Source organism: Carassius auratus, chromosome 26 (assembly GCF_003368295.1).
Source record: "Carassius auratus strain Wakin chromosome 26, ASM336829v1, whole genome shotgun sequence".
In the NCBI taxonomy this organism is placed as follows: domain Eukaryota; kingdom Metazoa; phylum Chordata; class Actinopteri; order Cypriniformes; family Cyprinidae; genus Carassius; species Carassius auratus.
In genome coordinates, this window is record NC_039268.1 from 5039532 (window position 1) to 5052626 (window position 13095).

General features: G+C 37.1%; 1 protein-coding gene across 1 annotated transcript; it reads right to left on the minus strand.

Annotated features, from left to right (window-relative positions):
* Positions 1-2076: 2076 nt before the first annotated feature.
* LOC113043954 (protocadherin-23) lies at positions 2077-9075 on the minus strand. The gene is made up of 8 exons (XM_026203507.1): positions 8202-9075; positions 7909-8022; positions 7241-7452; positions 6867-7018; positions 6557-6687; positions 6126-6412; positions 4943-5084; positions 2077-4782 (listed from the first exon to the last, which is right to left on the minus strand). The coding sequence occupies exons 1-8, from the start codon at positions 9073-9075 to the stop codon at positions 2234-2236; spliced, it is 4461 nt and encodes a 1486-aa protein (XP_026059292.1). The 3' UTR covers positions 2077-2233.
* Between the last annotated feature and the right edge of the window lie 4020 nt (positions 9076-13095).

The following is a 13095-nucleotide window of genomic DNA, read 5'->3' on the forward strand; positions in this document are numbered from 1 at the left end:
CAAAGTACATCACATACGTAAGTTGAAATGATGGTAAGAGGTGGGGGTATGGGGGGGATTTGTGGGAAATGTGGTCATAGACTTTTACAGAGTTTGGATTATAGGAGTTGTTAAACTGGCTAAGCCATAACTGCTACCTCACTTGTGGTTTTGGAGGCCCTTGTCATGGTTCTGGAACCTTGAATTGGCAAACAGGTGGCCACATTTAACAACTCAGCTATTGGGAAAAAAATATCTTCGTTCCAACAAAGCCTTAGATCCACTTATTCAAAGTAACACATAAACAAAATATTTGGCCACAGTATTTTGGTCAGCCTGACACACTAGCTTGAAGAGTCTTGATCTTGAGGTTCATACTTTGCATAAGGCCTTTTCTGTAATTTTAACTCGTTCAATGTCAACATACTGAAAAAGCAAGAAGTGAGATTATAATATTAGAATTATATATTATAATAACTTAAGACATTGTCTCATTACAGCAAGCCTGAAATTGTGGGTGGGTCAATACATTAGTACAGTACATCGGTAATAATGTAATGTAATCTTATGGGTATTTAGATACATCAAAATGTACAAGAAAGTGCTTGATTTAACACACACACACACACACACACACACACACAGACGTGACCCTGGACAACAAAACCAAAATCATTAAAGGGGGGGTGAAATGCTATTTCATGCATACTGAGTTTTTTTTTGGTTGCCAGGGCAAGACAACCCTGCACAGATTACCAAAAGAGAGACAGCATTAAGGGACCAGTGGATGGAGTTTATTTTTACAGAGCATCAACGGAGTTGTGCAAGTGTTTTTGTTTGTTCCCTGCATTTCGGATTGCACATCGTTTATTTCTTAAGGATAATGCAGTCCCAACGAAAAAGGGTCACGATTGTGTGTTTGAACCGCAGGCGGTGAGTAAAACTGCTTCAAATATCTCTGTGTTGTTAACTTAGCTATCAGCGCGTAAGCACATCAAGTAAACAACATGGGATGTTGTCATCAAACTGCACTTTCCACATGTACAGCTTAAAAAAAAAAAGAAAACAAAAAGACGACATAAAGTGGAAATTAGTCATTTTCCAAAACCGCTAAGCAAATATATAAAGTTTCAGTACATACCACATAGAGACACCTTTGCTGATGCTGCTCTTGTTAAATTTCAGCCTCTGGATCTGTGTCACAGCTTCCAAACGCTATCAAAGCAAAAGCCTACTGGCGCTCGTGATTCTTTAGCTCCGCCCACACGTCACGCCTCTAGGCGCTAGTGTTTTTCCGAGAAAAATCGGTACAGACTATCTTTCTCTTATAAATATAATAAAAATAAAGACTTTTTGGAGTTATGAAGGATGCAGTACTACTCTATAGGTACTCAAGATTAACAGGATATTGAGTGAAAACGAGCATTTCACCCCCCCTTTAAGATATTAAGTAAAGATCATGTTCCATGAAGATATCTAGCAAATGTCCTTCCATAAATATATCAAACCATTATTTTTGGTTAGTAATATCCATTGCTAAGGACTTTATTTGGACAAGTTTAAAGGTGATTTTCTTAATATTTAGATTTTTGCACCCTCAGATTACATATTTTAAAATAGTTGTATCTAGGCCAAATACTGTCCAATCCTAACAAACATTATATAAATAAAAGTCTTCAATTTTGAAAAATTGACACTTAAGCCTGATTTTGTGGTCCAGGGTCACACACACACACACACACACACACACACACACACACACACACACACACACACACACACACACATTCAGTGTACTTAGAAAGATAACTGCATAGCTTTCTGTTTCCTAGTCCCCCTAATTCAGGATTCTGAAAGTATTTGGCAAAATTAAAATGAGATAATGAGAACAACATCTAATTTAAGTGAATCAGCAAAAAAAAAATATAAATAAAAATAAATAAAAAAATAAGCAAAAGAAAAAGAAAAAGAAAAAAACACACACAGAAAACAAAAACAAAACAAAGATAAGATTAAAGCTAACATAATAAAATGTTTGTGTGTTGTATTATAGTTATAAATTTGGTAATTAGCATTATTTATCAAAAATAAAATTAGTCTTTACAGTCATCTTGATTCATACAATAAATATTTTTTTCCCAAAAACACAAGCATTCAAATAGTACCCTAAAACAAAAAAGCACATTGTAAATTAAAGAAGTAAAGATTTTTACATTTGTAAAAAAAAAAAAAAGACAATATTTGAATTACAAGATTACACTTGAATCTCTGCTTCATCCAAGATTTCTCTTGGCAGTGTTGCAATTTTTGTGTAGCATCCCAAACCTGTTTCTGAGACCACTGGAGAGGTACTAGGTGTCCTAACGGTAAGTACTGACAGTGAGGGGGAGAAACTAGGAGTCATTGCTGAATGAGTCAACTCTGTGTTTCTAGTGTGTGTCTTGGTGTATGTAGGCATTCTGACCAGTGGTGATCTTCTATATGGCATTCTGGGAGGGACAGCACGTATTCCTGGCTGGGCAACGGCTGTGATGAGAGGAGGTGGGCGTAAAAGGCTCTGACACTCTGGCTCCAAATCTCTGGCACTCATTCCTTCATTTGGAAGCATCCCAATGTCTGTAAAAACAGAGGCCAAAGATTGGAAGCGTGGTTGCCAGTTGAGAAAATAGTCCCAACTGTAGCTTCCATGTAGCTGTTCCTCAGAGGAAATCAGATTGGTGAGTGAGCCCTCAACTAAACCTTGGTCATCAGACATAGACATGCACCTTCTCATGACTTCCTCCACTTCCTTCATGTTGACCACCTGAGGAAGCATTCCTTCACCCCCTCCTTCATCCTTGAAATTATGGAGACTTTCAGAACTGGGCATGTCCACTATTTGGACTATACCTATATTGGCACTGGAAGATGGGTCTTCATATACCGAGTGGAAGGAGAGTTGGTCTGAGTCCCCAGGGATCCCTGAGTCTGAGAGTTGTGCTGTGACAGAGCTGAGTTGTTTAAAACATGCAAACTTGTTGATCATTTTGATCTCTTGATCTTCAGTAGTCTCTTCCTCGGTAGATCCTCTTCCACTCGAGGTTTTTGAGTTTGAGTTTCTTGAAGGGTTTGGGATATCTATTCTTCCCCACATGTTAAGGTTCTCACTTGTTGTTGCTAAAGAGTCAGACTCGTGGTTGAGGTTAGCAGATAAGGAAGTTGCTTTCTTTACGGATTTCTCTTTGAACCTATACCTTAGAACAATGTAAATGAAGCTTATTAAAAGTAGGAGGAACACTATCAATGACACAGTGAGACTGGCAGTGTGGACGCTGAGATCAACACTTGTCAGAGCCTTTGCTAAACTGGATATGTTCACAACTACATGGCAGATTGACGTCTTGGAGTCTAGTTTGGGGCTGCTTGCTAGAACAGTCAGGTCCTCTATTGTCTCATTTGAGATGGGACTTCTTTTCGGATACACAGAGTTTGAGATATATAGGTAGCCAGTTGTTTTGTTGACACTGAAAAATGGGGATGGGTTGACTAAAGAGTATTCCACCAAACCATCCAGACCACCATCATGATCCATAGCCATCAGCTGGCCTATACTTTGGCCAACCTTGACATTGGTCGGCAGAGAGAAATGATACACGTTCTGTGTGAAGATGGGGCTGAACTCATCAATGCCTTCAATTTCGATTTGTACTCTCAAGGTTGCCACTTGATATCCTTTGTCACGTGCCTCTACCACAAAGCAGAAATCACTTTCTCCTTCAAAGTCAAACGTCTGTTTTGTATGGATGTCTCCAGTAAGAGGATCAATACCAAAGGCTTCTTTCTTTTCTGGGTTGCTACTGTCATAATCCACGAAACACGGGGTTAAAATGGAATACGTAAGTAGTCCGAAGGTTCCTGCATCTTCATCAACAGCATTTACTGTGCACACATGGGTAAAAGCTGGCAGGTTTTCAGGCACAGAGCAATTTTGGGAGGGGAACATGAAGAATGGGGAATGGTCATTCTCATCCAGTACCAATATGTAAACAACGGCAAAAGATATCTTTTTGTCACTTGGGTTACCATCTGATGCTTGAATTGTTAGGGTAAATTTACTATCCTCTTCATAGTCCAATGTACCATTAACTTCAAGAATACCTGTTGCAGGGTCCACTCTGATCAGGCCTCTGTTGTTACCTGAGATGATGTTGTACGTTACGGTTCCATTTGCCCCTAGATCAGGATCATTGGCAGAGACATAGATAAGGGCTGTCCCTAAGGGGCTGTTCTCAGAGACCTGTGCATGGTATTCTGGACTACTGAAAACAGGTGCATTGTCATTAATATCAAGGACTTTGACTGATACCAAAGTCGAGCTGTTAAGGGGAGGGCTTCCCCTGTCTGTTACAGTCACAGTCAATAAATAAGTGTCTGTGGCCTCCCGGTTCAGATTATCACAGAGCACTATTTGGCCAACAGTTCGGCTTTGGGCTTTACCTGGAATGCTAACAATTTCAAGGCTGAACCGCCTCTCGTCATTTCCACCTACGATTGCATACTCCAAATGGGTGTTTTTATTTGAGTAGTCCTTGTCCTCTGCGAAGAGAGTGAGGAGAGTACTTCCAACAGATACATCCTCAGGAACATTCACCTTGTATGAGTTCTGCGTGAAGAACGGGGCATTATCATTAAAGTCCACCACCTCTATGTCCACAGAAGTGACACTAAATAGGTTTGGGTCACCACTGTCACGTGCCTCCACCAGTAACCGTAACATGTTTCCATTTGTAACATAGCTCAGAGGTTTGTTGGTAAACACTGAACCTGTAGGCAGTATAAAATTCACATTAATTCTTATTTTACACAAAGCATTGTTTTATTCTTTATATCCAAAATACTTTCATTATACTACCATTTCATCTAGTGAGTTAAAATTTCTTGTATTGCTGTAGTTTGTGAGCGAATAATTTTTGTAGAAAATTACCATTGTCAGGATCAATGTAGAATCCTCTTGCCGGGGAAGAAAGGAGCCTGTAAGAAATTCTTCCATTTTGGCCAGAGTCTTTATCAGTTGCTGATACGGACACAACATATGAGTTTGCTGATGTCTGCTCCGGCAACACAATCTGGATGTGTGTAGCAAAATATGGTCAAGTAAGAAAAGCATAGACAGTGCATGATATTATCCTAAAATTCCAGTGGTGGCTTGTCGGCGGAGGCAGGGGAGGGACAGCTTCCCCAAAATTTTGAGGTGAAAATGGGAGGAGGACGATTTAATGATAATAAAGTTCACAATTAAATTTTTTTCATGTCTCAGAATGTGTGTTTTTTTTTTTTTTTTTTTTTTTTTTTTATTTCACAGCTGTAATACCATAACATGTTACTAAAGTTGGAAAGCGCTGCTTTTCTATCACGAATGTACCAAATCTGCTGATGTAATTACAACCGCTAAATGATAGAGAAGGGGAGGGGACGCTGGGTGAGAGCTGAGCTCTCGTGCCTCTGTTGGTAAAAATTTTTTTGCCAATCACCATTGAGTGTTCACTTTCAGCTCTGAGTAGTGTTGAGAAAAGAAACCTTGCAACGCAAGGGAGGCTAGGCTCCTTTCTGGTATATCAACCAATCATCATAGAGACATAAATTACATGATATTAGTTTGTATGTCTCCCACTGCACTGATAATGAACTCATGAGTTGTGATATTGAATATTGGATCGCTAACAGATTTACCAAACTGTCATTCAAACGGTATATATACGAATTAAAAATAAAGGGAGAACAGGTCTAAGCTGGATATAGGCTAACATTACAGCAGTCGGCTCTTTTAACACAGACTTTTAAAAAGGGATGGATGTTTCCTTCAAGTTATAGGCCAGGTAAGTGAAATTATATTATCTTGCTGTGTCGTTTTCTTCAGGTTTTCTGAGTAAAAGCAACCAAAAAGCCATTTTAAAATGGTTAAGCAAATAATAATAATAATAATAATTGGCAGGGATCCCCAGACAAATACAGTTAGTGTGCCTCCTCTGTTTTAAACCCCACGAGCCGCCACTGTACAATACTAATATGCATAAGGAGGTAATGAATAGCCAGTTGTTCATTATTGAAAAATAAACATTGACAAAGTAATCAAGGCCCCTTACAATAGTTTGATATAATACATTTACCTGGTATGACTCCTGAGAGAAGACTGGAGGGTTATCATTGACATCCAACACCTTGATTGAGATTTCAGCCTCAGTTTGATGAACAGAGTCTGATGCTTCCACTCTCAATGTATAGACAGCTTGATCTTCATAGTCCAGACTTTTAGTTGTGGTAATTATTCCAGAGTACTGGTCAACTGCAAAACTTCTACTGGTCTGATCCTTCTCTATTAATCTGTATGTTGCAGAAGGGCTAAGGTCTACATCATTCGCAGTCACTTGTGTGACAATATACCCAACAGGAAGATCTGTGCAGATTAAAAGAAACACATATTTTCAGTTTGTTGTTCTTCAACACATTGAAACTTTTTAAATAAAATTAGAAAAGTCTCAGAATGTTGGCATTTGTACAAGAACAAATACAGAAAAACAAAAACAGATATGTTTCATACTTTCTGCAATGGTCACTGGTTCCATGGATGGAATCGTAGGGCTGTTGTCATTCACATCTACAACCTGGACACGGACAGTGCAGGTGCCTGTAAGGGGAGGACTCCCCATGTCCTCAGCCTGAAGAATTAACCTGTATTGTAAAATACATATGTTAATAAATAAATAAATAAATAGAACTTCCTAGCCTGTTGAGAAACCAGAAAATGAAATAATGATGTCTAAAGGGCATCCATGATTGGTCAATCAATTTTCAATAGACCATTTCAATCTAAAATTAAGTGAAGAAGAAGCCAAGAAGGTGTGTCATACTTGTAGGATGAAACGATTTCTCTGTCCAAGACAGCATTGGTGGCAAGAATCCCACGAACAGAATCGATCACAAATGCATTATTGTGATTCCCATCCACAATGAAGTAGCTGATCTGCCCATTTACACCACTGTCAGAATCTGTCGCTAACACCTAAAAAATTAAAGTCTGGTATGTAACTTGAAAATCATTTTCGTTTAACTTATGATCATACAGATTTAATTTTTATTCACAGTAGCCACTTATTTCATTCTGAAGTTATATAAAGTCTCTTTGTGCTTTTGTGTGAATCAGTTGCTTAGAAAAAATTATTCCATAAAAAAACAATTACTATAACAATCATGGCATTGTGAAACAACAGCGCAAGATTATTACCTGCATGACATAGGTGTTATGAATTTGTCCCTCCCATACAGCTGTTCTATAGTAGCTTTGCTTGAACACTGGAGCATTGTCATTGACATCCAGTAGAGTGATAGCCACCCTGGTATAGGATGTTTGGTGTCCATTTTCAGCCAAAACCAGTAGGTGATTTTTATGCTGTACCTCAAAGTCCATCAGTCTCTGCTCCCTAACTGTGATATCACCTGTCAAGGGGAAATTTACAAAAAAATAAAAAGATTGACAATGCCCCTGGATCACTAACTTCCTACTACAAAACATTTTATACTACAAAACATTATACTGTTATTATTTCTATAAATACAATTGCTAAATAATAATAAAAACAATAGATTTTAAATACATTACAGTATTAACAATTATTATCGTTGAATACTTTTTTTGACAGGAGCCTATGTGGGCATATTATATGCATAATTATGGTGGTTTTATTTATATAATATATTAGTCTTCTCTTATAAAAAAATATATATATATATTATATATATATATATATTATATATATATATATATATATATATATATATTATATATATATATATATATATATATATATATATATATATATATATATATATATATATATATATATATGAAGGCTTTTTTTTTTTTTTACACTTTTGAAATATGATGGTTCTCACCTGTAATTGGGTTAATAGTGAAGGCTTCATTTTCATTGCCACTAAAAATACTGTACTTGATCATTCCTTCATCTGCTGTCTGGTCATGAGCTACAACATTTGCCACCCAAGAACCTTATAATAAGAAGTGGTAAACACAAAAACAGTCAGTCTAATATCCACAAGATCTGACCTCAGAAATACGGACCTCTAATTTGACAACTAGGTAAATCAATTGTGAAATGTAAAGAAGAACCTCTCGAAGGTAAGAAAATATTTCAGATTTGTGAACTAAAATATTGCTCAAAGAATACCTGTCTTGCTGTTCTCTGGCATCGTGACTTCATAGAGTTCTTCAGTAAACTGTAACGGTGGCTCTTCACCATTAAGCTGAATGAGCACAAGGCAGCTAGAGCTGAGAGAAGGTCTACCTAGATCCGCAGCCCGTATTCGGAGCAGCTTTGTCCCATACACCTCATCACTCAGGGGGGCTTTCAACCTCACAGCTCCAGACTCATCAACCCAAAACATCTCATCTTCATCTGCTAAACTAAAAACTACTGTCCCATTGTCTCCTTGGTCTGGATCCTGGGCTGTAACCGTTATAATGGGTTGACTGGGGCGTGTGGTTATGGAAGAAACTGACACCCGTATGGACTTGTCGCATGCCGGTGGATTGTCGTTAATATCTTCCACTTGTATTGTAACTGTAGCGACTGAGCTGCGTGGGCCCTGGCTGCAGCCGTCAGTAGCTACAGCACGGAAAACATGCTGGGAACGAGTTTCACGGTCCAATGGCTTTGTGAGTCTTATCACACCAGTAGAGCCATCAACATAAAAGTTTCCCGAATTTTCCTCCACCAAGGAGAAGGTCACTACACCATTGGGCCCCTCGTCTGGATCCCATGCCATCAGATGTAGGATCTCTGAACCTGCAGGGAACCCCTCGCTAATGCTGGAATGATAGCTTTTCCGAGTGAATGAGGGGCTGTTATCATTTTCATCTGAGAGGGTGATGTGCAGCAGTGCAGTAGAGCTCAGAGGTGGATGCCCATGGTCAGCTGCAGTGATGACGAGTGAGTAGTTGGATCGCTCCTCTCTGTCCAGGATTCTCGTGGTGCTGATTGCTCCAGTAACAGCATCAATGCTGAAACACTCTTTATCTTCTAGTAGCCGAAAAAGAGACATAAGCACTGTAAGTAGACACTTTGATCTTCTGAGACGGACAATACACACACATTGCATTAACATACAGACATCTGTTTTTACTGTACATCTCACAGAGAGAAAATGCAGGAAAACATCTCTCACATATTCACTGGTTCCTCCTCATCCCTATTCTTCCCCTCAACCCTCCTTTACATCATCCAGCTCACCCAGAATGGTCAACAGTACATATATAATGTTCCACATGAATGCAAGAGATATTTACAATGATGTTTAGTGTCATTTGTATTGTCTCAGGTTGACTGGTACAATGGTCTCAATTTTGCAAGAAGTAGACTTAAAAAAGGTAATATAGATCCTAAGAGTTAAAATATATTTTGCTCACTGTAGAGGGTGTGCCATTTCCCATTGTGTTTCATGCAAAATGCCTTTTGACTCAAGAGGTGATTACGCTACATGATCAATGCAAATTCCAATTATTACTTCCTTTCACCATCTTGGGGGATGTTTGTCTTGGTCTGAGTCCTTAAGGAACTGTTTGCAAGATGATCAGGGTGATTCTGCAGCCAGAATGAGCCCATTGGATGAAGGGTGTCCACACACTTCATACTATGCATTTTTCTAAAAGTCAGGTATGCATCTTACTCTCAGATTCATCTGTGAGAATTTGATGTTTTTTATTGATTTGATACCTTTGAATTGGTTGTGTAATTGGCATAATACATATTTAACTGATTGATAATACATTGTTTCAATTGATTTTATTCTGACTTACTCTGAAATTATTTTCTCAAGTAGATTAAGTGAAGGTGTATGTTTCCGCAAATCAGCGTCCAGGGTTAAGTGCATACTAGATCGGGTTAGATGGAGCTCATAGTTATGTATCTATCGGGTGTAAAGAGTAGGTTACTAGCATAACCACTGAATATTGTTTGAGTTTTGTTCAAGTTGTATGTAGTTATGTATCTATCGGGTGCTAGACAAGTAGGTTACTAGCATAACCGCTGATTATTGTTTGAGTTTTAACTAAGTTGTACATGGGTAACTGTAGGGGGCTAAACAGAACTACTATTTAAAGAATGGTAAGCATGGGCGACCTGCTAAATAGATTTAGTCATAACCTCAAAGCCCATGTAAAACAGCTGACGTGAGGCACTCTGAGTGACATAGATTCCTAATGAACAAGTAAATATAAAGTAAAGAGTTAAACAGAATAATCAAATGTCAGTCAGAATAATAATAATTAGTAAAACAAACAACCAATTTGCTTTTCAACCTAAATTCGAGTCAGATTAGAGTTTAACTTGAATTAATGTTGTGGATGGAAGACAGAACACGCAAGAGACCTTCAGCCACTATTGGATACCTTCCTTGGGGCAAGTTGCGTGGACCTTACAGCACTGATCCTCACATTAGGATAGATTTTCTTTAAGTATACATTTTCATATATATACATATATACACTACTTTTCAACAGTTTGGATCAGAAATATTTTTTACAGAAATGAACACTTTTATTAAGCAGGAATAAAATGTATCAAACAATCCTGAAAATACAGTTTTCATTAAAAATATATAGGGCACCCCAACTCTTTTCAACACTGATAATAAAAATAAATGTTTCTGAAGCTCCAGACTAGCACATTAGAATGATTTCTGATGGATCGTGTGATACTGAAGACACTGGAGTAATGGCTGCTGAAAATTCAGCATTGCCATTACGGGAATATATTAAATTAGAAAATATATTAAATTAGAATATTAGTTATTACACTACATTAGTTATTTTAATAATATTTCACAACTATTTAAATATTAACCATCTCTAGATTAATGTAATTATAATACGAGAGTAAACTCTTTAAATTTTAAGAAAATGGCTAAATAAATTGTTAAGATTGAACTCATAAAATTTAAAGAATAAAGTCAGTATGGTTCGAGATATGGCTTGTTAAATTTCAAGAAAAAAAGCAGAGATAAAATGTCGAGAATAAAGTCATTAAATTACAAGAAAAAAAGGTTGAGATAAAATGTTGAGAATAAAGTCATTAAATTATGAGAAAAAAGTAGTTCCACTTTTCTAATGTGATATGCGATGAGAAAAATGATGAAAAGCGAGTTTGGCTGAAGACTGTTTTGAACCCCAGTCAATCGCATCACATGCTACTTCACTGTGAAATTCTCTGTCACGGTGTGGTGTGGGAGAGAACTTTAATCTTGAAATGGTTTTATTTTTTTAATATTGCTTGACCCTAATCCTCTTCAGTAGTTTTTACTGTTTTTTTTAAATATGTATATAAAAATGCACCCTTGATAAGCAAAAGTGAATTCTTTTAAAAACATTAAAAAAATTAAAGCTGCAAGCAGCATTTTACCGGGGTTCAAGCACATTAAGGCCTCTGAGGTGGTCAGAGCCAACCTGGATGTTTGGATGACATTTAAACACATCCAAAATGGAGAACAGGCTAACAGACAGACACACACACTGACAGCAAATGATTAGACTAATATATGTATACTCTATAAGCATATGCACACACACACACACACACACACACACACACAAAGACACACATATACATGGACACACATTTTGTTGCAGATATAGGTATTTGAAATAAGTGATAGGTGACAATAAACTTATTGCAAGTCTTCTCTTTTTTAGAGTTTAGATGTCATTTTCAGGTTAAACTGTAATCATAATGTGGCAAAATTGTAAAAACTGATACATCTGTATGAACAAAATGGAAAACATTGATTCAGTAAGATTTAAAATGTTATAACAGTTAATTTATTAATGTTTTGGCAAGAATTCATGAAAACAGAGCTGTTCAACTTAGCTGAATGAGCCCATTAGTGGTCTTCCGCTGCCATCTAGTGGTTATAAATTGCATTTACTCAAACAACCCTGGTTTTAAACATAACTGTTATAGTGTTGTAATTTTTTTTTGCCCAATCTCTCTTAAATTTTGCATGCTTGTTTAGAATGAAATTATGCATTATTTTACACAGTTTTGATAATTTGTGGGCTTTCTGTTTGTATTAATAGGCCTTTGTGTATACTATGCAAATAACATATTATTAAAGTATTGGTTTATAGTTGCCCAAATGCAATTGTTCAACATGTTTTTGATAATTATTGACCTTCAGAGTCTAGAGAATTGTACTTCAGTGGTTTTATTGATTTTCATCTTAAACCGTATAACAAGTATGCCAAAGTAACTTTTTTAAATAATCTTTAATATTTAATTAACAGCTTTATTGACAACATTGGTCCCAGAGGCAAAGTTGTTCAGAATGAGGAGCTGTATCATATGATATGAAGATTTAGTGTTTTTGAGTGAATATATGAACATTTTCAAACAATTTGAGGCCATTTACCATAGAAATCTAGTGTTTTGAGACGTTTTCTACTGTTATAGCGCCACCTATTGTCTGATCTCCATGAAACTTTGCATGCTTGTTAAGAGTCACCTGTTACATGATTTCACTGAGTTTCATAAAGTTTTGAGTTTTCGTTTAGGTTTTATAGGCTTTGGGGTATGTTTGGCCACACCCCTTTTTCTAAATTACCCCTTTACAGCTAACCAAAGGACAAAATTCAACATTTTTTTAATAATTATTGATCTAGAGAGCCCACAGAATATTACTGCAGTGGTTTGGTTCCGATCGGGCAAAAAACCTAGGACTAGTTCGCAAAAGTAGGTTTTTAACATATTTGTGAATAACAATTGAACGATTTGATTGACAGCAATGGTTCTTGAGGCAAAGTTGTGCATTATGAGGAGATCTATCAAATGATATGCATATTGTGTTGATATGTGAAACACCACGTGAATACAGAGCCATAAAACTTGTTAGCGCCAACTAGTGGCCGATTTCTTTCAAAATTCTTACAGACCTTAAGGTTCATGAGTCGAACGTACCCAGCGAGTTTCGTTCCGATCAACATCCGTTAACCCTTTCAAATAGGTGCTTAAAACTCTTTGGCCAATGGCGGCCATGTTTTTTGAGATATGCAAATGTCCTCATAGGTACTTG